This window comes from Neopelma chrysocephalum, unplaced genomic scaffold, assembly GCF_003984885.1.
Source record: "Neopelma chrysocephalum unplaced genomic scaffold, ASM398488v2 Primary Assembly neopelma1_26, whole genome shotgun sequence".
NCBI lineage: Eukaryota > Metazoa > Chordata > Aves > Passeriformes > Pipridae > Neopelma > Neopelma chrysocephalum.
In genome coordinates, this window is record NW_020897695.1 from 10,748,255 (window position 1) to 10,771,809 (window position 23,555).

At 38.3% G+C, this 23,555-nt stretch overlaps 1 protein-coding gene across 1 annotated transcript in view; it reads left to right on the forward strand.

The window, feature by feature from the left end:
- The first annotated feature begins 9,755 nt into the window (after nt 1–9,755).
- COL6A6 (collagen type VI alpha 6 chain) overlaps nt 9,756–23,555 on the forward strand; it is a 49,611-nt gene continuing 35,811 nt past the window's right edge. Inside the window, exons 1-3 of the mRNA XM_027675515.1 lie at nt 9,756–9,820; nt 11,743–11,810; nt 16,486–16,574. Of these exons, the coding sequence (XP_027531316.1) occupies nt 16,499–16,574 (76 nt within the window). The 5' untranslated portion in view covers nt 9,756–9,820; nt 11,743–11,810; nt 16,486–16,498. The remainder of the gene's footprint in view (nt 9,821–11,742; nt 11,811–16,485; nt 16,575–23,555) is intronic.

A 23,555-nucleotide genomic window follows, 5' to 3' on the forward strand; every position in this document is an offset into this window, starting at 1 on the left:
GGGATTGGAAAACAAAGATAACAAACATTTAATTGCTTTGTGAAAACACTTTCCTTCTCCCTTTTTCAGACTTAACTTCACTCCAGACACCTTACCTCCCCTCTTGTTACTGATGCATAGTGGGGTGACGTGTGATGCAGGATTTAGAGGTTGGTATGTATCAGTTTCTCTTTGCTGTTCCTTTTTTTGTCTTCTGCTACTCCTTTGTGCTTATTTATTCAGTATGCTCCGGTGTGAGTCCTCCATTGACCGAAGTCCCATGGGGAGTCTACCTGCTCCAGCATGGACTGCAGTCCCTTTGGGGTTGCACCTGCTTCATCCTCTGACTCTGACCTTGGTGCTCCTTTGCTACCCTACATTGATCCTCTCAGTCTTAGCTTTTTCTGCCCTTTCTTAAAACTGTTTTCAGAGAGGTGGGACAAACTGGCTGGCTCAGCTTTAGCCTGCAGTGAGTCCATTGCTGAGTCAGCTGTGTTTGACACACCCCTTCTCAGAGAGGCTGCTCTTGCAGCCCTACCACCACTACCAAGACTGTGTTCTTTTTACCCAGTACACTCACAAAGGGATTACCTTGAAGGGAAATAAGAGATAATTACAAGTAAGGATTTTTTCCCCCTCAGATTTGTTAGCAGGAAAATCGGTAAAGCTAAGGCAGTCAGTTGGACTGGATTAGCTACTATTTGGTACTACTCATGTAAGACACAACTGAAAATACTTTGGAGGGCAACACGATCATAGAGAGGCTACACAGCGTCCAGGTTCCCTTTGTAGGGTTACCCTGTGCTATTTGCAGTGGGTGTACCCTGGAGTGCAGGTTATGGACTAAACTAAACCCACAGCTGCAGAAGGAAGCAGTCCCTGCTGCCTCAGCTGATGTTGCTGAATCTGAGAGGGAAGACCCTTGTTGAAGACCCAGTTGCAGCATGTTGGTGACCAAGGGGACAGAAGTCAGAAACCATTGATACCTCCTGTGCATTGTCCTTCACGTACAGGTGGTATTCTCCTGTGGCTGGTGCTCTTGGGAAGGTTTGGGTATTAAGGGTGTTTGCTTCTGCTGTTGGAAGGATATTCATGTAAGAAAACTATGATCTGAACTTGATGTATGTCAGCCCCACTGTCCCAAGTACTGTGTAAATGCTTTCATCCTTCAATACTACATAGTGAGATCAGTGAGAAAGAAAAACTACTTTGTGCATACTGCCTTTGAGAGGATAATGTGTTTGGGGCAACTGCTGACTGAGTTTGCATGTGACCTTCCCAAACACTAATTTTGCTTGTGTATCATACCTTAACTGAGACTATCTCCTTCAGGTGCATGATGGGTCTCGACTATCTTTTTTTTTTCACTCCTTCCTCTGAAGCTTATATTACATGGTAGGTTCATCTGAATTGAGCGCACTTTCAATTCCAAACCGTTTGGAGAAGCTTGGCAGAGGTAGTCTCTTCTTCAGAATATGACAAGACTGGGTAGGTTACCCTCCTGCCAATACTACTGATACAATTGGCCTGGAAACATCCTGATTCTTTTGCTTGATGTGCTTACTGTAATTAAGAAACAATTTTTTGTTTAGTTAAAATAAGGACAGACACATTATTGTAAGCAGCAAGTAGGCAGGCAGCAGGCAGATTCCACGATGACTGCTAAAATAAAGCCATTTGCACTGCATAGGAATGCAGCAGAAAAAAATAAGGACAGTGAAGTCCTGGGAACACAAATTTGTATGTAATGATGGATCTCATTCAGTTATTGTATATGCTAAACTTTTATTTTACCCTTGAAAATTTCAATGGGATTCATGTGCATAAGTGTTTGTACAGCTGGAACAAGTGAAATTATAGGTACACTACATTTGAATCCCTTAATCTAACCATAACTCTGCAGCTATTAATAAAAAAAGCATGCAAAAAAAATCTAGTCAGTTTTTCAATGAAAACCCAACTCTTATTTTTTCCTTCTGTAAGAAACCAGAGTATCCCTTTAGTCCTGTGGGACCATTATGCAGTATTTAACTGTGTGATAAAATAACAGTGAGCCTAGTACGTAGTAGGTTTTATAATCGTCGTTGTTGCAGCATGTCTGCTCTGAACTACCAAAATAAAATGGGTGAGTGCAATCAGAAGGAATTAAGGACAGAAAACCATGACCTGGAAATGTCACTTCTGATTTGACTGTCATACCCTATAACCTTTCGGTGGGCTTTACATGTGACTGTCTCATTTTTGTTACATATTTACTTATATGTTGAATGTTTTAAACTTAAAAGGCAATAAGATATTTCTTTAGTTTTCAATTAAATTACGTCTGCTTTAAATGACTGAATGAACAGAAAGATGATATAAAAATGTCCCTCGGAACTAAGACAACTCCTGTGCTTTTTTTTTATTTTTAAAGTACTGCAGGCAAGGAAGTTAGCACTGAACATGGTCTGGAAAACAGAACTGTGACCTCCGTAAGTATTGGTGGATGAACATTTCTTTGCCTGTTTTGCTGCCTAGAAACAGACAAAGAAGCAGTTTAAAGCTGGAACTGGAGCAGTCTGGAAGTTATAACTGCTTATGGCAAAATCCCCAGTGTTTCTTGCAGGAAATTGTCTTTCTGCTGTGCTTTACAAGTGAGTTGAGCACATGTTTTTTTAAAGTGGACCCTACTGTTAGAGCTTAACTTCAATGATCTTTAACCTGAGTTCTAAGAGGAATCCTTGTGTTCTGTATGATGATAAATTTTTCAGATCCTTGGTTTAGCAAAAATTTTTCAAATCATTTTTCCACCCTCCCAGGAAGTCTATGTGAGATGTGCTGCTGGAAGAGCTCTTGTCCTTAGGCAAGTATGAGTGCCACTTGGTAAAATACAGTGTCGTTCCTTAACAGGCATAATCTTTTGCTTTTCAGAGGTAATAAATAAAATGCCACAACAGGACTGTTCTTGATCCACAGGGCTGGATAGCTTGCTTCTCATTTTATGGCAATTTTAGCATTTGGATAACTAACCATAAACCTCTGAATGGCAACAGTTGATATGAGCAGTTGTCCATCTAAGCTGCTATCCTGGTTTTGATGAACAAATGCAGATATGTAAGGAAGAGTAAAAGAACACAGGAGACCTGTAGTAATGCTCAAGGATCAGAGACTCTTAGAGCTAAAAGGTGGCATCTTTAGTGCCCTCTGATATATTTACTTCCAATTCATTGACTATTTGTGCTTATCTGAAGTCTTAGCATTCACAACACCCTGCTGCAAAGCATTTCACAACTTAAGCACCCAATACATGAGCCTCCATTTGACCTGCTGTGAGTCTCCCAGCATCTAGCTTCAGTTGATATCCTGTCCTTTTGTAGAAGAGCCATTGTCTCCAAGCTGCTCATGGCTCTATAAACATCCATCATATCTTTGCTCAGTCATCTTTGTTTTCCACTAGACTGAATAGTCATTTTATACTTGGAAGTCATAGAATCATTGAATCATAGAATCAACTGGGTTGGAAAAGACCTCTGAGATCATCAAGTCCAACCCTCGATCCAACACCGCCGTGGTTACTAGGCCATGGCACTAAGTGCCACATTCAGTCTCTTAAAAACCTCCAGGGATGGTGAATCCACCACCTCCCTGTGCAGCCCATTCCAATATCTGATTACTCTCTCTGTAAAAAATTTCTTCCTAAAAATTCTTTCTATAACTTTTGTTTAGCCCTTTTACCCTGCCTTGTGCTTGATGAATCTGCAGAATTATTGCTGGTCTCTGAAATCACTGTTACTTTACTCCCTTGGAGACATGGGGATTTGATCATCTGGGAGAAAAAAAGAGCAGGAAAAAAGCACATGGGCTTGAAGGGTCTGAGTTGTCCAGGCAAGTTCTCCTCTAATTGGAGGCAACTATGCAAACATTGCTGCTTTTTTTCCTCTCACGTGACTCCCTTCAATAGATCAAAATCTTCAAAACCAAACAATATGTCTCAAGAACAGAAGTAAAAATCAAGCAAAATCAACATTTAGGTGAGGGTGATATGGGTTATGAAGCAATAAAGGGAAATCAATAAAGTAGTAAGGGTGTGCAATTTTGCATGTTTTATTAACTTGATCTCATCTCATCTTTATGTACCAGTCAAGTGGGAAGTACTCCAGTTTCTATTAGAGCTCAATAAACCCTCCATTCTTAGGAATATAGCAAGGTTCACTTTGCCAGATGTTCTAATTTCCTTTCTTTTGTATGAAAATTGGTGATTGCCAGAGGAGGAAAACATATTTCTGTAGAAGGTGGGTGTATCTTTGAGGAATTTCTTTATGTGTCCTCTGGTTGAAATCCCAATTACTGTTGCTAAATACCAATATTGCCACGGCAAGGTTTGACTTCAGTAATGATCTATGTCAAAAGCCAAGAATGTAGAGATCATGCAGAATGTATAGCCTTAAAGTTTATACTACTCTTTTTTCAGTGTTAAAGCTTTAGAGGTTTTACTTTTTGAATTTCCTGTTTTGAAATACTCAGATTTTTATATATCTCTAGTAAGACACAAAATTAATCAAATGGAAATAGAGCTTATTTAGAGCTCAATGTATGTTCTTCTAGACAGTGCACATGCATTCAGATCAAGACCCTAAAGACACAGTGAAGACAACGTTGCTGGGGTGAAAAGGTTATGATGCAGGGGTGGCATTCTAGTGCACAGCTAAGGACAGTGGAGTTTTCACCATAAGCCTGAGTTTGTTCCCTTCATCAGTAATCACAGAAAAACTGTATTGTGCTCAAAAGCTAACCTCAGCTACAACAAGGCAAGCCTGCCTATTGCTTTCCCTCCACATCCCCAGTTTGCTTCTATCTATAAAGCACCTTAATGTTCCCAGCAATTTATGCCAAAAAAACCTCAGGTTCCCAAGAGACCTAGCTAAAAGCTTTGCTATTCATCATAAGAAAATAAATTATATAGTAGTTTTCTTCTGACCCAGAAAACAATATCGTGCTTTGAGTTAATTAAGGAATAAAGACTGATCTTACATTAAACTATGGAAAGGTCTACAGATGCACTAATTTTTTAGACTGGAGTGGATTTAGTCCTAGGACTCAGTTCTGACTGAGCATTTTAATAGGGTTTTTGTGTAAGAAAAAGTTAACTTTATTAATATATAGTATTAATTCACCTCTTCCTGGCTTCTGCAATGCAGATATAAAACTCCCTGTAGTGATATTAATGTGATGGCTTCAGTCCTCTGAAACTAAGAGAATATCTTTTTTTCTGCTTGAAACTGGTGGCCACCTAAGGCATCAACCAGCTGCCATGGTCGTTTGTCTGTGTTAGGATGAGTGGGAATCTGTTTTTCTAGCAGCTAATGTTGCTCCTCTGGCCCCGCTCCTTAACTTCAGTAAGCCCTGCCTAATTCTTGACATGGGATGCAAGCCTGTGTGCAAAGAGACCTAAGTACCCTGTAACAGGCAGTATTTTGTATTAGTTTTGTTTGGGAGGGTAAATGAGCTCAGTGTTACCAACTAATGGGGTTAGGTCATCCCATAGCAATGACAGCTACCCAGTTTTCTACATGTAGATGTTTGTGTTCCTCAGTTTTGTCTGTGTTCTTTGATGGCATGTGTTCACTGCTGGAACTACCATGGAGCCATAAGATGTCACTGCAGGGTTGAAAACTGAGCCAGAGGTTTTGTACAAAGTTTTAAAAGGAAGGTTTTTAGATGTGTTTTTATGAAGAATTCTCACCTTCCTAGGATTTTTTACCTGTAGAGGATTAAAGCATTCCCTATGTACTGTCATCTTGTGAATGTTGAGGCCTCACGCGGGGTAGCTGCCTCTGGCTCTCTAGCCTGAACACCTGTTTGGTTTCCCACAAATGTGCTATAGCATCATGGTGATCCTGAAACTTTTTCAAGTATTCTGCAAAGAGGTATAATTTGATCCATCAGGAAGGGAAAACATTCAGCAGTGTCAGTCCCATACACTGACTAGTGGGCTCTCTACCCTCCAAATACAGGAGAGATTAGCAAAATATTACAGTATTTAATACCTGAAAACAGTTTTTCAATAAAAGGCATCATAAAATATAATTAAACCAACTACATCGTCTCTTAAAAAAACCACACATGCATGCGAAAAAAAAACCAAAAAAAAACCAAAAAAACCAACCCCAAAACCAAACCAATCAACTGAAACCCAAAAAACAAACAAACAAACAAAATAGTACAACTGTCCTATTACTTGGTGTGATATAGTTCACACTGTGTAGAACATCTTTTGATGGGAGCAGGGATAGATTTGACAGAAATATTAACTATGTGATCTCTGTTCCAGTGTTAGCCTTGATTACAGTGGCATTATGAGCTCATCTTTCTTTCAGGTTTTACATCTTTGTCAGTTACTGTCTTCAGAAGGGATGGACTTTCTCACTAAATCTTTCTTTCACTGGAAACAAACCAAAAGATCTCTCTTGTACCTTGAAGTACTGTGACCTGCAGAGTCACTCTTACAATAGCTGGTCATAGCCAGTGCCAGGCAGTCTAAAGTACAACAGCTTTTCCTTTTCCTTCTAAGGGAAGAGATTACTGGAGAGGTTGGAATAAAAACCCCATCTGTACACCAGATCCTTATCTACTGTGAACTGTGCTGTTGAAGTCTGTGGTGCTTTGCTGATTTGTATCCCAAAGGATATGTTGAATAGGAAATAAATCGGGAAAAAAGCAAAGTTGCTGCCTGTCTTTACTGAGACAGCTGATTGCTATAAAATGGAACAAAAAGTGTGTGGGTTTTGAGACTGTATGATACATAGATGATATTTCCTGGAGAAAAAAAGATTACACAGCTGTAGGTTAAAACAAGTTGAAAATAAAATGAAAGGTTGAATGAGAAGAAGTCAGGGTGCAGGGAGGCAATCATGAAAGCCAAGGCACATCTGGAGCTGAACCTGGCTGGGGATATGAAAAATAACAAGGAGGTTTTCTTCAGGTAGATGAGACAACAAAGGAAGAGAAAGAAACTGTACCATCCCTGATTGGTGAGAAATGGGAGACTTGTCTAAAACTGACACGTACAAGACTGAGATACTCAACAACTTTCTTTCTCAATTTGTAGAATCCAAAGGCAGGGACTGGGAAAAAGAAGTACTGCATACCTTAGAAGAAGATCAGGCTTGAGACCAGCTAAGGAACCTGAATGTGCACAAGTCATACCTATTCCAGATGCCCTTGCCTTCCATCCCCACCTTCCCAGGTGCCCTTGCACAACAGGTATGAGGCTCTGAACCAAATAATGATGAAGACAGTTCATCTAGCTTGAGGGTGGCACTGAGGTTAAGTCAGCCTACTCCCTGCATCAAAACTGCTTCCATAAAGCAAAAAAGGCAGGTGAGACTCCCTTCTGAAGGGTACAGAAGGCCAAATATGCAGTATGGACCCATTTCCTAGGGAAGTCTGCTGCCTCCATGGGACCCAGGATAAAAATGTGAAGAGAAAGTTTCCTACTCTGGTATGCTCCTCGGTTAATTATCCATCAGTGATTTTTCAGGTAAGCAGCCGTGAAGTTGAAACAAAAAGTTCAAGAGTAATCAAGAGAGATTGCAAGGCCTTGGGATGACTGGTTAAAGAATCAGGAGCACAAGGCCTGAAGTTGTGTCAGGGGAGGTTTAGGTGGATATTAGAAAAAGGTTCTTCACCCAGAGCATGGTTGGGCACTGGAACAGTCTCCTCAGGGAAGTGGTCACAGCACCAACCCTGACAGAGTTCAAGAAGCATTTGGACAATACTCTCAGGCACATGGTGTGACTCTTGGGGATGGTCCTGTGCAGGGCCAGGAGTTGGACTCAATGATCCTTGTGGGTCCCTTCCAACTCAGCATATTCCGTGATTCTGTGATTCAGTACTGTTCATCCCTATCCTAAGTAGACGTAATGGCTTCAAACAGACAGAGGGTAAATTTAGATCAGGTATGAGGAAGAAATTCTTTTCTATGAGGGTGGTGAGGCACCAGAACAGGTTGCCCAGAGAAGCTGTGGATTTCAATCCCTGGAAGTGTTTAGGGCACGGTTGAACGGGCTTTGAGCAACCTGGTCTAGTGGAAGGAGTCCATGGTGAGGGGGCTGAAACTAGATGAGCTTCCAAGGCAAAGTATTCTGTGATTTCACGATTCTTTGATTCTTCCAGCTTTCTTCCTTCGTTGAATAAATGCTGTGTGTTCTGATCCTTGACATAATTTCAAAATCAAAAAGTTCTTTGCGAGACAGCATTACAAATTCATTAGTTATATGTATTAATGCAGTTCAAATACCTTTATAATTCACTGTAGAAAAATCATATCCCTTAAAACATTGCTTAGTGATTGAAAACAGGTTTATTGATAAATTCCAAAACTCCTACCACAAACAGGTTAAGATACAAATTTGTTCATGAAGTAGAAAATATGGTAGGGTATCATATGGTAGGACCACTGCTTTCTGAAGGAGTGCAGCCTGTACTTAGCCTTGTTATCAAGCTGTTGTGACAGTATTCTTTTACAAGCCCTGGTATCTGTCAGGCCTATGGTGATACATAACAAATTCCATGTAAGTAAAACTTTGATTGATTGTGTTGCAGAGCATTTTACTTTAAAGAAAAATCCTATTGGTGAGATTATGTGTTTAAATTTTTTTTGTTTTTTTTCTTTAATTTAATATGATGAATACGTTATAAAAAGGTGTCAAGGGACAACATAACCCTCATGGAAGCAATTTTGAAGGGTGTTGTGCTTTTTCATCTCCAATCCATTAGTGAGAAAATCTGAAAGAGAAGTTGTATCCTGATGTAGCTGTACTATATATAGCTGATGAGCACAAGCTTGGTGTACTTAACATGTAAGTGAGAAGATACCTAGGAAGACTGTTATTTTTAATATAGTACAAGGTTATATATATTTTTATTAAATTTTTTTTTTCTTTTTAAGATTTAGGCTTGTGCACTCTTCCCTTTGGAATCTTGTGTTCAGTCATTATCTCTGATGTGCACAAGTGAGCTTCAGCATTTTCTTTCCCATTTAACTTTGAGACATCTCAAACGTTTCTGCAGCATGAACAAGCATTGTTCTTACCTAGAAGGACTCCAGATAGTTTTGGTTGCATAGTTGCTGCTGTCTCCCTTTCATTGAAGGGATATTTACTATCTGTTGAGGACAGATCACTGAGCGGTATTTCAACCCATTTCTCAGCTTTCAGAGGGTGCCAAAAACTCTGCTTCCACTGATTTGAAGTAATTAACGTGTTTTGAAAAGGGACTGAACCGAAGTTAAATTATCTGTATGTCACTATGCTGTGCAGTACAGTATGTAAGATTCCACTTCTTTTTAGCTTTCTTGACAGCAGACAAAGTAAAACCACTTGTTTAGAAGCCCTTTTACAACTAAACCGAACCTATAACTTCCCAAAGCAAAATTTCCAAAACATAATTTCCCATGTAAAAATTCCAATCAGTAAATAGAGGCATATGGTAGTCTTGAGCGGAAATATTGGCCAGGAAATGTTAGTAGCACTCAAGGAAAAAACAGTGATGCTATAATTGTTTTCTTTTGTGTGATCCTAAGAAAACAGAGGATTCTTTTTGTAGCAATGCTGTAGAGGCCAAATTCCATTACTATTATTATCTGTATGTTATCTCAAAATATATTTTCAACATATGTTTTTCTGTGGACAAGAAGTGGATTTCAGTGTGCTTTAAAGATTTTAAAAAAAAAAGTAGTGAAGGAGTTTTTGTGCACAATTCTTGCTGGATTGGGACATCAGGGACAGAGTTTTGAAGGAAGAGAATCCAACACCTTCAGTACTACCCTGGAGATTCAAGAGATATTCCTGCATATGCCAAGGTAATCCTGTGTAATATTGGCTAATCATGCATGACAAACTCTCATTTTGTAAGTTTAAAAAAAAAAAAACAGAGGACACTAATTTTTGAGAAAATGCAGTACTTGAGGGATGCGAAATTATATTAAAATTAATTTATCTACAAAGTAAAATTGAAATTTTTGGCTCTTATTTTGGTTCAGTAGAAAGCCACATTTAAAGTTTCTTATCTCCTTGCAAAACTGTTTTTCAAGCTCTGCTACATTGAGATACCATTTCTGAGGATCATTAATAAATGTTTGCGTATGCATTAACTTACATTATATCTACTCCATGGTGATAGTTTATACGAGTGTCTGGTAAGTGTCACAGAAAACATTTTCTAAGTTACCTGCATAAGTATGCAGACATTGAGAAAGTGTCAGCTTTCCACACTTACCTTCCAGCATTTATTATGGATTCTTCTCACAATGTGGCAATATATAAAACATGCTGTTTAATTTTCATTGCTTTTGCAACAGCTGCAGTTGTAAAGATGATTGCTACAAAGCTACTCAGCTCTAATTTGCCTGCACACAATCATTTACATAATTCTTCCACACATTCAAATCCAAATACAGTATCATTCAGTCAAACAAATCTCCTTCATGTCAGTGAATAAGCAAATATTCACTTTGGATAAATAAAATTTATTCCAAATGATTAAAAATAAAATATGCACCTAATAACAATATTAGGATGCTTCAGAAACGTGTACATCTCTGTGCTTTGTTCATATTACAAAGATGTTTCATTTGACATGATGAACAAAATATGGGTGATATTGTAGTGTTGTGAAGATATTCACAAGCAAAAGTCTTGATTCTTCCTAGCTTCATATTTTCCTGCTATCAAAAGTGATAGATTCCAGTAAAATTGCATGATTTTCAGTACTAGAAATGAGAGAATAATTAGGTTTTTAGCAAGTATGTTGGTAGAAGTTTTACTTCATTTTCCTAACATAAAGCTTTTATAAAACAAGAATCTGCATCTTGTCACCACCAGTAGCTCATATTCTTAGAGTCCTATCTCAAAGGTACATCTAGCTGATGCTAGCAGATAATTTTCTGGTGGTTCTAAAGCTTCTGTAACATTATGCATTAACTGTTGCCCTTAATTTTGAATTCTCCACTTTGTGGTAGTTCAACATGAGGTGACTTAACACTATTTTTATTCTAAAACAAGACTTTTTATAAAACTAATCTGTTCCAGATGAGACTGGGTTTGAGTATGTACTCCTGGGTATGGGATGCTTTCCTACTCAATATTCCTGGAAGTAGGAGAGTCACATCTGCTGGTTTTCTTTTGGCTTTCAGAAGCTGCTTTCATGAATGAAATGTTTGTGTTTAGTTCACTTAATATCCTTTACTAAATGAGTCAGTGAAGCACATGTGGGTAAAGTTTAGCATTTATGCTGTTCACATTGTCTACTTTCCAGTCAGAGGAACTGGCAAGGATATGACAAATTGCTTGTATCATCCTCCAGGTTTAGCTGGCCCATTTTACAAGACCCACTGAATGGTTTTTGTTTCCTGCTTTAATGCTTTTTTATTGATCACTTTTATATTCTTTTCTGTAAGTAAACAAACTTGATCCACAGTACTGCCATGATTTTGCTTTGGTACTGACATTATGCTACATGTCTTATGCAAAGTAGGTCTAAAGCCAGGATTGATAGGAAAGAGAGAGAAGAACAATAACAAATGCATCTCCAGCTCTGTAATGAGTTTCTGATGTGGGAAAACTACTCTTCTATACCAAGGAGCTCTTTCGATCTCCTTTACTCCCTTCGAAGAAATCCCTTTGTAGGAGGCAAACTCAACTTGCTGTGAAATATATATACATATGTTATTGTTTATAGTCCCAAATTGTCATATGAGGTCTCTTTCTGCTCTTCTTTTATTAGGGCCAAAGCGCAAAATGTTTAGGAGTTTGAATGTGAACTCGTTCCGGGTCAGAATGAGTCATTGCTAGGTAAGAACTCATTTAACAAGTTTAAGAGACTTTTCAGCTTCACTGCTCTGTTTGGAGGGTTTGGTTTTCAAATTGTTTCCCCCATCCGGGATGAAAGGTGAAATGTAACATTCAGCCTGACATCTTTCTTGAGGAAACTAAACCAGGAGAAAAGCCTAAAGCCATATTCCTGTGTGCAGTACTGTTCATATTTTAATCACAGCATGGTTTGGTCTTGTTAAATTCATACACCTAAAGGCAAACTTTAATTAACTTCAAATGCTTCAACTGAACATAACAATTTAAATTAGGGTGTGATTAATAAACAGCTATTTACAGAGCGTGCAAAGTGAAGAAGTGAAAGCTTGTCAGGCTCTCAGAATAGCCAGATGTGGTCTTAGGTAGATGGTAGGTTAAGAGCTGTTTGAGGCTGCTAGGATGCCAGGGTCCATTTTTAAAATTTTGTTAATGTGTACTCATTGTAATTTGTGCTGTTTAAGCCAGCAGGAAGATAGAAGTATGAATGATAATGAATGTTTAAGGCTTACAGGATCATAAAATGCTAATTATTAAGCTTTACTCAGAAATGGAAAAATAGACAATAAGCTTATAAAAGGTGCACCAAATACTGAAATGGAAAATCATTATGTCTCTCCATTCTTTAAAAGTAAGTCATCAAGTAAACATTCATCCCACTTGCTCACAAACAGGCAGACACTGATTCCAACAGTAAATAAACTGACTTTCAGTGTCAGTCAATTTTCCCTTCTAAAACTGGGTACAGACACTTAAGGGGCTGGTTGTGTGCTTTTATGTACCTCTGTCTGTGTGTGGGGGTGTTTCTGCCCTTGTGGCCACACCCTTTTCAGCTGTGTCAGCTTGCCCCTCTAAACAAAACCACTCCTCGAAACATCTTGCATCTAGTGTTGATCAGGCTGACTTCCTAAGTTGGGTAAGTCACCCAGGGTCTTCTTGCTTGAATCAGTCTGGCCACATGATTGTACCTGGAATCGTTAGGAAACTCTTCTCTAGGAAACCTGCAATAAGTAAGGCTGCAACTTTCTTCCTGAGACATTTCAGGGCTAGCAAAAAGATAATGTACTTCTAGGGAAAAAAATATGCCTGTAGAGAGGAGATAACTGACAAAAATATGTCTGCCTTTACATAAAGAGCTGACACCTAGAAAATATTTTGCATTTTTACAGCAGCATTTGTCTTTCTTCTGGTACTATGATGTCTCAATGTGAAAGTTCAGTATGTGGATGTATGAGGAGAGTTGTAGGGTGGGAGGACGGGATGGGTTTCTCGTTTTACTGTTTGGTGAAACCAGGAAGTTCCACAGATGGATTTCAGGCTTTAAATTTGCTTTAGTGAGAGAAAAGGGGAAGGTAGAGGAAAGGGATAACTAACTGGGGCATGTAAGCTGAATCTGTCTGTCTGCTGCACTCAGGACTCAGGTTTATTTCAAAAACTTCAGAAGGAATGAAATCAGCATGTAAAAGTTGAAGAAATCTAATTGGAGTAATTCAGTAGGTAGGAGAAAACTATGTGATCACGTTTATTTGCATTGGTAGAGATGGGATTTTAAGTTGTCACGAGAAAGTTTGTATTCCTTTTCGTAGTATATACAAATGGAAGAGGGAAAATATCTCCAAATCAGGGCGTTGCAGGAAGATGCTGTATTCAACACGGTTATAGACTATAGATGTAAAAGAGATGTTGCTTCAAAATCTTCATTCTTTTGACAGTGTGCTTAAGAAGCATATTTGATGGTGCATTTTGTTCTTTCAGCAAAAATCTACAGAATTACTTTTTTTACCTGCCTAAAACATTGAAGCAGCTGAAGATAAAATTGGTACAGTAGTTGATTAAAAAAGAAAAACAATATAGTGGCAAGTAATCTTTGTAAAGCAATTAAAGAACTCAGGAATACTGTTGATCTTATTCTTCCTTTGAGATTTATATACATATTGCTGGATCTCTGGGAACAAATAAGGAAAAATGCTGGCGGTAAAATGAGCCTTAAAATATGTGTGTTTTCTTAGGACTTTCAATAACTTCCATACTGTTGTCCCCTAAAATAAAATTCAAGTGGAAAGATGTCTTAGATTTTTGAGAATTGCCGTCTTAGCACCTTACATAGATTATACTTATGTATATTTATATAAACAACTGTAGGTATGCATATTTAAGTACCTTATGCTAGAACCTTGTATATTCAGTTTTACCTTCAAATAAGTTTTAGAATTAAGATACTACTAGTGTAATATGCAGAATTGGTAATGCTCTGTAACAGTGCAAGTTTCTAAGTGAGTTTATTTAGGCTTTTGCCCATAATATCTATGAACTGCATGACACAAATTTTCCATTAAATTACTTCTTTCGTTTTACAGTAGCAAATAATGAAGAATGCACATAGAAAGCCTAAAGTACTTCTGTTTACGCAACTTGTTTTTTTATGCAGCCTGTAATTTATTATTGGAATTTCCTATATGAAAATAAGGCAAAATAAATAAATGGTACAAGTACGAATATTAGTGTGCAACCTTTTTAAATTGCAGTACTCCTGTGAATTTAAAGAAGCTGCCTGATCTCAGTTGGGGCTAATGAAGGACAAAACAGAGGGCAAGGAAGAAATATGTTCCCATCTGCACTCACTGTTTAGGAAGAGTGGGAGAGATTTTGCTAGTGTAGGGTATATGACCCAATGAGCAGGGAACATTCTTGAGTCATGAGGCTGGAAGAAGCTAAAGGAGGAAAATAGACTGACAGCTGTTAGGAGGTATGGAAATAGTTGCATAACTGAACAGTCACTGATTATTTTGTATACTATAATAGTAAGATCTAGATTTTGGTATGAAATTTCAATGTTTACATAATTGAGGGAAGTCTAGCCCTTTGCTAAAACTCCAGCTGCATTTTGCTTAACTGACTGTGGGCAGCCACACGGAAGCTTGGTGATATTGATACCATTGAAATTTTCACAAAATGAATATTTCTAGAGCGAAACACTAATTAGAGGCTTTGTAAATACTGGCAGCATTTTACTTATCTGCCCTTGAATATGTACATATCTAGCTGGGTGTGTAGATCTGTGTGCAATTTATTAAAACCAAAGAGTTCAAGATGTGAATGCTGCTGTGGCACAATAACTGTGTTATCAAAATAGGTATTGTGTAATACAGTAATGGAAGTTAGTAAGCTTTTTTTTTTTTTGCATACCATTAAAATATTTAATTGTCCCTCAGTAAAAAGTTTTAGCTTAATAAGGTCTAAAACAGAGGCTCATGTAATGAGGCATAGTAGTGAAAATAGATAACTGGGGATCAAATCTCTATCAGTGATCAAGGAGAGCTCTTAAGAGAGTCATTAACTCTCAGTAATATGTACAGAAAAATTAATTAAAAATTTAATCATGAAGAGGCATATAAGATGCTTACAAAGGGTTTTTATTTGCTGTGTTTTCATGCATGACAAACTGTAGTTTCCCTTATGTTAGAAGTGCTTATTAAAGAAAACTGTGATGTGCAGAGGCATGAGAAAGTTTCTCCAATGCACCAACCCCAACATTTTGTTTTTGTTAAGGACCACATAATACTCGGAAGCTCTTTTGTTGTGTAGGGACCTCAGTTAGACCTGGAATCTCTGTGTTACTGCAGTGCTAATAATAGTAAAGATTGCCCATATCTGATAAATGTCTTGAAATATAGGAGATGTGGCTTTATTCCCCCCACAGGAAAAGGTTCCAAAGAACAGTTCAAGAGCTACAATGGAGCTTGGTGTGGTGATATTTGGAAATGAAGTTTTGCTCTTGCCTGAGGGTAGAACATAGATTCAAGCAGATGATTTCTATTAATTCCTTTCTGTTATTTACAAGATCTAGGGTAATATTACACACACTGTTACCGTAAGAACCTGGAACTGAACCCTACGCTGTAATGTTAGACTAGCTGTAGCCTTTCTACTAAATTGTCTTTGCAGATCTGAGATACAGTATAAGATAATGAGTTGTTAACAGTGCCATTAAGTTTATGTGTGTCCTAGAAGTGGAAGTTATTCATAACTGGTTTGTTCTCATTTGTTTAGTGTACTTAAACGCAACACAGTTTAATTTTGTGCTTTCCAGCTGAGAGATTTTGATTCCCATTTCCCATAGCATTGAGCTTTGTCACTTTTATATGGCAAGTGTCTTTATTACTGCCCAGCTGGCATATTTCATTTGTAAATGAATGCTTGTTCTTACTTATGTGTATTGTATACAGATACCATCACCAAATTTTCCTTTTAAATTGATGTGTGGGTGGGGAATTTCAAGGCTAGAAGGGAATCTTAGAGGCATAACTACCATTAATCTTACACTGTGAATATCTTGCTTTTAGTTGAATTTTAGATCATGGTAAATATAGCTGTTTGAATCAGAACAAAGCATGTTTGTGAAAGCAAAGCAGTAAACAGTTCATTTTGGTTATATACTGTACATCAGTGTCAAAGTCGAATAGCTTTGTGTTCAAAGCCTGCATGTTAAAAGCTAAGGGGAAAAAATAATAATTTAAAGTGCTACTTTAAATTGCATACAGTTAGAAAGCCTCTATGTTGTAAATAAAATGCACTTACCCAGTTCCTCCACAATTAGAAACCTTTTTTTGAGGAAATTATGCTCTGTATTTCTCACTGTCTTTGATTTTTTTTTTTCTAGGAAGGTTTTCAAAATGGATGGCTGGAAACCTCTTCTTCTTCTTCTTCTTCTCTGTGTTTCCACCTGCTCTATAGATGCACAGGAGACTGGTAATACACTAAAGAAACGATTCTTCAAGTTGATAACAAAATTGTTTTTTTACATTTATGCCCAATGTCAGAGAGATGTGATGAATTGATAAAAATGTATTCTAACTAGGGATAATGTGCTATGCTTTTATGAAACTTATATTTGTAACTACAATAGGAGAGTTGTCATAAAAAGTGCAAAATTAAATGCAACAGCTCATTAAAATCTGGTTTTGTTCATGAATGCTGAGATTTCATATTTTCCAAAGCAACAAAAAACCTTTAGCAGTACGACCACTAAAAGCAAGATAAGTTACAGGATTTAGCAGTTCCATTTTGGTAGTCAGGTCTTTTGGAAGATCTGTTTGAGAAAGTGTTCTGTTCAGTTGCAGGACATTTTCTGCATGATTGTTGGTTTGAGGAAATAATAAGTGTTTCATCCATGCTGTACTAGTGTCATATGCTTCTGGAAGGTGTGGAAACACATGAGCTTAATATTCACTACAAGGAAATGTGGTTAGTACTCTTCAAATTAATGTGAACTTATTTTTTGCCCCTCAGAAAGCAAATATTTATTAGTAATGTATGTGTGCACAATGGAGTTCAAAGTGCATGAGTAAGGTTTCCTTTGCTCACTTGACAGCAGGCAAACACATTCTTATGGTTGTGTTTCACATAAAGAAGTGTGTAATATGCATTTACAACAGACGAGTTGAGAATGGTGTTGCAGAAGGACGTGGCTTCTGACCACCTGTATGATAAACAGAGGAAAATAAGGAAGCAGTGGTTGCTGAGAATTTAGTTGAAAAGGTTTTTCTGTAAAAGGCCAATAGATCTTGGATTCTGAAAAGCAATTAGGATTCAAAATTGCTCTTCTATTAGATTATACAACCTTTAGGAGAAGAGGAAAGTTACAACATACTTCTTCAGTCTGTAAAAAAGCTTCTGTGACAGACAACATCTTCCTGGTGGATGAGTTCTGGACTGCAGGGATAAAGAACTTCAAGATCATTCAAGATATCTTTTACACAATGGTCAATGGCTTTGATATTGGCCAAGACAAAATCTGTGTTGGTATAATTCAGTACAGTGATGTGACATACACTGAATTCTTGTTGAATATTTTCTGTAACAAGAATGATTCCTTATAGAAGATACAGAAGTTACCTTGCAAAGAAGGAGGCACCAAAACTGGGCAGAGCTTCGAATTTATGCTAGAGAATCACTTTGTAGCAAGTTTTGATAGCCAAAAGGATGAAGGGGTTCCTCAAATTTATCTGGTGATTACAAAAAAAGAGGCTGAAAATAATGTTCAAAACCCAGCCACAGCATTCAAAGATGCTGGCATCATGTACACCACAGGTCTGAAAGGATCTGCTTTGTCTGGGCTTCTAGAAATAGCTAGTGAGCCAGCTAATAAGCATGCCTATGAAGTGGAAGATACTGCTTCTCTGCAAGGACTCTCTCACAGTAAATCTACAGATGCTTTGTACTGTGTTAGAGGAGATAACTGGACCAGCCACCCAGGTTGCCCATGGTATGGCCTGAAAGAGCTTTTGTCTTTCCAGGTTTATTTTTCTCTATCCATAGACAAAGTACATGAAATTGCAGTGTGTTGCCAAAATACGGGTTTTAACTTCTTGCATCTTCCATATATTGCTAACTAGCTTTCAATAATATCAAGTCATAACTGGTAAAATTTGAGTGCCTGTCTACCATTAAAATATTCAAAATAATGGTGGGAGGGGAGAAGGTGAGGTGAGGAGTGGAAAGGCAGAAACAGGCAACACAGTTGCAATTTATTTCATGAAAATGTACACTCAGTTTTTCCTTGCTCCTGAACAAAGCTGGAGAAGGAGCTATAGTAATTAATTCTTCTATCTGCCTTTTCTTGGGCAGTTAACAGGAAAACCATGTTGGCAGATATTGTCTCTTTAATGGATACCTCAACAAGTATTGATCAGGGAAACTTTAACAAGGTGAAGAACTCCACCTTGGTTTCAAGTTTTGGTGTTGGCCTTGGTGCAATCCAAGTTGGACTGGCACAATACAGTGATGAGACTTAACAAGAACTCTTGCTGAATCAATATTTGAAAAGTGGTGTTTTGGAGCAGACTGATAATTTACTGTAAAGGAGTGGAAAAACTTATGTAGGGAAAGCTCTGGGTTTTTTAACCCAGTGTATTTCACTCAACCTACAGAAAGCAAGGCTAAGGGCTTTGTTACACAGCTAGTGATTCTAATCACTGGTGGAAGATCCCGTCATGAAGTTGAATTGCCTGTCAGGAAACTGAGGAACATCAGGGGCGTTCCCCTCTGTGTTGTTGGAACTGGTGTGCAGAATACAGCTAATTTTCAGCAAAGAGCCAGCAAACCTTTTGGTAGGTATCTGTGTAGTGCTGGTAGTTTTGATGAGCTTCCAGATCTCTCCACAAGACACTGGGGAAGCTTTTGCTTTGGTGCTGGTTTTGCTGTCATTTACATCAGTGTTCTTGTCGTGTAACATGACTGAAAACAATAGGGCTAATTTTGAGTTAGGTTGCAGTTCAGGCTGACCTCCCTTTTAATCACATTTCAATGTCTGCACTGAAGTCAGAGAGGTTTAACTGTTAAAATAGGAAGGTAAGCTTGTGCTCAGTGCTCTCTGAAGCTGAGCCTTAATGTATTGTAAAGAAAATCAGGGTCAGATTCACAGATTCTGTGGTGTATATTCGACTCCTCATTCAACATGTTTCTTTTAGAGTGATGCAGGGGAAAGGAAAAAAAAAAATTCCCCCTTGGTTTTTTTAGAACAAGTAAACCTATGACAATATTCGGCTTCATCTCAGAGCTGGTGGAGTCATTTTTAGAAAATGGATGTCATTGAACAGTTTAACAGGGAATTATTTCTTGATTAAGCTATGCTTTTGGTAACTTCTAATTCCTCCAAAAACCTAGTTCATAAATTGAACATTCTAGGAGTTACAAAAATGAAGGGAAGTCATATTTTCCTGTTCAATACATTTGATGTACAGCAAAATTTGCAGAATATGTATTTTCCCTGTTTCTTTAAGGACTGTTATTGTTGAATGGTGAAAGGGGGAGGGATATAAAAAGAGGTGAGAAATAAAAACTAAAATCAGAACAAAAAAATTGTGTTCAAAATAATAATGAATGTTTAAAAACTAATGTAGTTACAATTTTAAATTTTTACCTTTTTTCCTGATTTTGCAGAGTTCAATGTGGGTACCTCCACTAATTTTTCCTCAATGAAAAGAAAAAGTTAGGGGTTAGATGCTGTGCTGGGAGTTGGTCACCTTTTTGTCACTTAGGGTAAAAAGTTTGCAGCAGTCTTGTGGCAGATCTTGTATTCCTGATGAAAGGATCAGAAAGCATATAAAAAACTTTTCTGTCACAAAGACCTTCGTGATGGAAGTTGTGGACAACTTTGTTATTTCTAGGGACAAAGTAGTTGTTGGAGTAGTCCAGCACAGTCCAGAGCCCCACAAAGAATTTCCTTTTAGTGAGTTCTACAGTGACACCATGATAAAGGAACGATCAACAGAATAAAGCAATTGCAGTCTGCTGTGGTTTATGGCAAAGCCCTGAGACTTGTCCAGAGCCTTTTTCAGTGACTACTCTGCTGACAGGGTAGAGGATGCAGCTATGGCTTTGAGTAGTAATGAGATCCATGTCTTTGAAGTTGGCATAGGGATTATAAATTCCCTTTGAGCTACTTTTAATAGCTGATGATGCAAGGGGAATGTTCACAGTGGAAAACCTTGATGCACTGAAACCCATTGAAAGGAATATTGTGAATCAGGTCTGTCAATCCAAACATCTCCCTGGCCAGAGTGAGTAAAAAACATTTTGTGTGGTGTATAATGGCTTTGTGCAGTCCCTGATAAAAGTATCTGAGCTGGATGGACAGCAATCCAACTGTTTAACCAAAGAATACTTCCCATGTTACTCCGTTTGCAACTCACAACTTGCACCTTGCTTCAGTCAAGAGCCACTACACTCTTTAGCTTCTGAGGTAAGACAGTACTTCACATCTAGCTTTCATATTCATAGCTACTCAGTGTCTGAGAGGAGCCAGAGCAGACATCCCCAGCGGGTATCTTAATCAAAAGAGGGAAACAGACAATTCAGTGATATTTAAAGAAGAGCCTTCCAGAAACCTAACTTTGTCATCTATAGCTGACCATACTGCTTCATTGGGACTGTCAGCAGCAACTATTGACAAAACTGAAGTCTCGCAGAGGCACTATGGAGAGGGGGCGTGAGGAAATCTGTCCTTGGATATGTGGGAGGTATTGGCAAGATGTGAACAGCAAACCCACAGTAATGCTGAGATGCTACCCAAAAGCTTTTCCTAGATAAGAAACAGAAAGTGGTATCTCTGACTACGTCTTCTTGATGGCGAGAATAGCTTGGGTGCCACACAGCCTGAGAGGCTGCCACCCCCAAGGAAGATAAAGGTTCAGTGTTGCCTTTGATTAAAATAACAACTTCTATCAGATGTCAGATGCTGGTTTTGTATCTGAGTTTATTCTGACATGGTGCTGCAGTATCAGTCGCCTTGTCCTGTGGGAAGACTGAAGTAGAGAACATAGACAGTAGCTCTTTAATATTACATATTCATGCCAGTTATGTAGTTAGATAACACTGTAGATGCATTTGTTAAGTAGCAAAAAGAAAAATGGAGTGAATGACAAATCAAAAAGCTGGTCTCTTCCTCTACTGATGGTGAGGGGGACCTACTGTGGTGTAAGTGCGTGGCATTGATTGGACATAGCAGGAAGAGACTTCTGGAGTGTTTTCTCTCTCTGTAGTCATGCTTACAGGGGCTGTGACTGTCTTTTAAAGTTCCTTGTCTTCCTTGTGTTTTCACCATGTAGGTGATATTTTACACGTGTTGGATGTGTGCTTTTCGTTCTCTTTGTTATGCCATAAAGCTGATCCAACCCAGTTCTCCAGGTTTCATTCCCCTAGTGACCAGAAACTTACTGTGAGAAAGGAACACTGGGATGACCACTCTGCTTGTTTAAGGCTTTTTGTAAGAACAGCTGAGCCTCTCCTGTACCCTAAGCTAGTAAGATGTTAAACCTTCCAAAACTGGCTGGTGTTTGCTGAGGTGCTGGGGGACCAAAATGAAAAGCTGAGCCTTCCCTTCTAAAGACAGAAGTGACTCTGTGTGAATTATGTCTGCTCAGGTGGTTTGCAGAGAGGAGGACAGCCAGGCCTGATTCAGTATGAGCTCTGCACCCCCACCCACCCTTTTTGCCATCAAGAGCTGAGCAGATGCCCAGATGAAAAGGCATCTCTCATCTCCTGAAAGTAGAGAGAGGGAGAGAGCTACTGTGGAAGTAGAGTGCACTACCATGAAACAGCCTGACCATGGCTGATGCAGGAGCACCTCCTGGTGTTTCATGTCTGGAGAACAGGGAGATTTAAGGAAAGTTTATATATATACAGGCACACTTGTTTAGAGAGAGAGAAGTTAAGGACAGCATATTGGCTTTGATCTCAGTGATGCGTGTATTTATTACTAAGTTCTGCATAAATTTGTCTCATAGAACAAAGATCAACTTTCTGTGAAGACTGTTTTATCTTGTACTGTCATCTGGATTCTTATATTCACTGACCTTCTTGCCTGAAATAAAACTATTAAGTTTCCTTTCTCCAGTCACCTTCCCATAAAATAACAGATTTTTCAATTTAAAAAAACACATTTGAGGTACAGCATGTCAACAGGGGAAAAAGATACCTTTGCAGCAGTAAGACGGAGAAGTTTAACAATGTGGATGTTTGCAGGACAGGTGATTAGAAAAAGAGGTTGGCAACACAGAGGTGTTTACTCCTGAAAACAAATGGAGATTATCAAGAGAGTATAGAGTACATACTAGAAGCTGTTTTACACATTCTCATCCATAACACAGGAGCACAAAAAGTGAATGCTTTACTGCTGTTTTATTGTTATTGCTGGTACACTGGGGACTTAACAGAGAATGTTTTAAGAACTGAGCAGTGTGGATGACCAATTGTCAGGGCAAAACTGCTGAGTCCGTGGTTGCCCTGCACACTGCCTCCAAACTATGTCATTAGAAAGACCCAGGTTTTAGAAGAATCTCATTTTGAAAACATACTCATTGTGTCCTGGACATGAACACATACCGAAAGAAATATCCATTAGATATTATGTTCATGAACGTGTGTAGATATGTGTGCATGTATAGATATATTTAACTGTTTGTCTTGTTTTGGACTAAACAGATAAGGTATAGATTTTTGATGTTGCTCTGAGGCCTGAATGTCAGATATTTTAGCCATAAAGACTCATTCAGTGAGACCTTTTGCATTTAAAAATTCTCATGCTGCTTTCCAGCAGATCATGCCCTCTAGGGGGCACTTTGTACCACAGGTGAATATACTGAAATGTAACGATGGTCACTTTGAGGTGAAATTATTTCTAGATGTATTTGGTTAAAGAACTGAACACATTCATCTCTTTCGTGAGAGAGGAAAAACTCAGAAAACTTGGAATAATGGTCTGTAGGAACTAGCCCAGACTAGCAAACCAATATTGAAAACAACCTTGTGATTGCTAAGTGTTTCAGAGGCAATGAGTGAAGAAGGAAAAAAAATTAGGTAGAATGCTGTTTTACAGCTAAAAGTGCTTGCCTCTGACTTCCTTGCAGAAGTACAACAATGAATATTAATGCATCTAGGAGCACAACATAAAAAACAACATGAGAAATGAATAATCAAGAAGAAAAAAGCCATGTAGTTTAGCTGTTTAATGAGGGCAGGATGACTGGGGAGAGGGAAGGAATTAACCACATCACAGTATTTGCTGTTATTATAAGGAGCTATACAAGCAATTCCATAACTGGTGTAGCCCTCACCTTACAACAGCTGTTTTTCACAGTGGTTATATAACATTGCATGTAGGCAATGCTGCCTATTTCTCTCATGTTTCTTTGACCTGTTGTTCTACATTTGTATGTATCACCTGGTCTT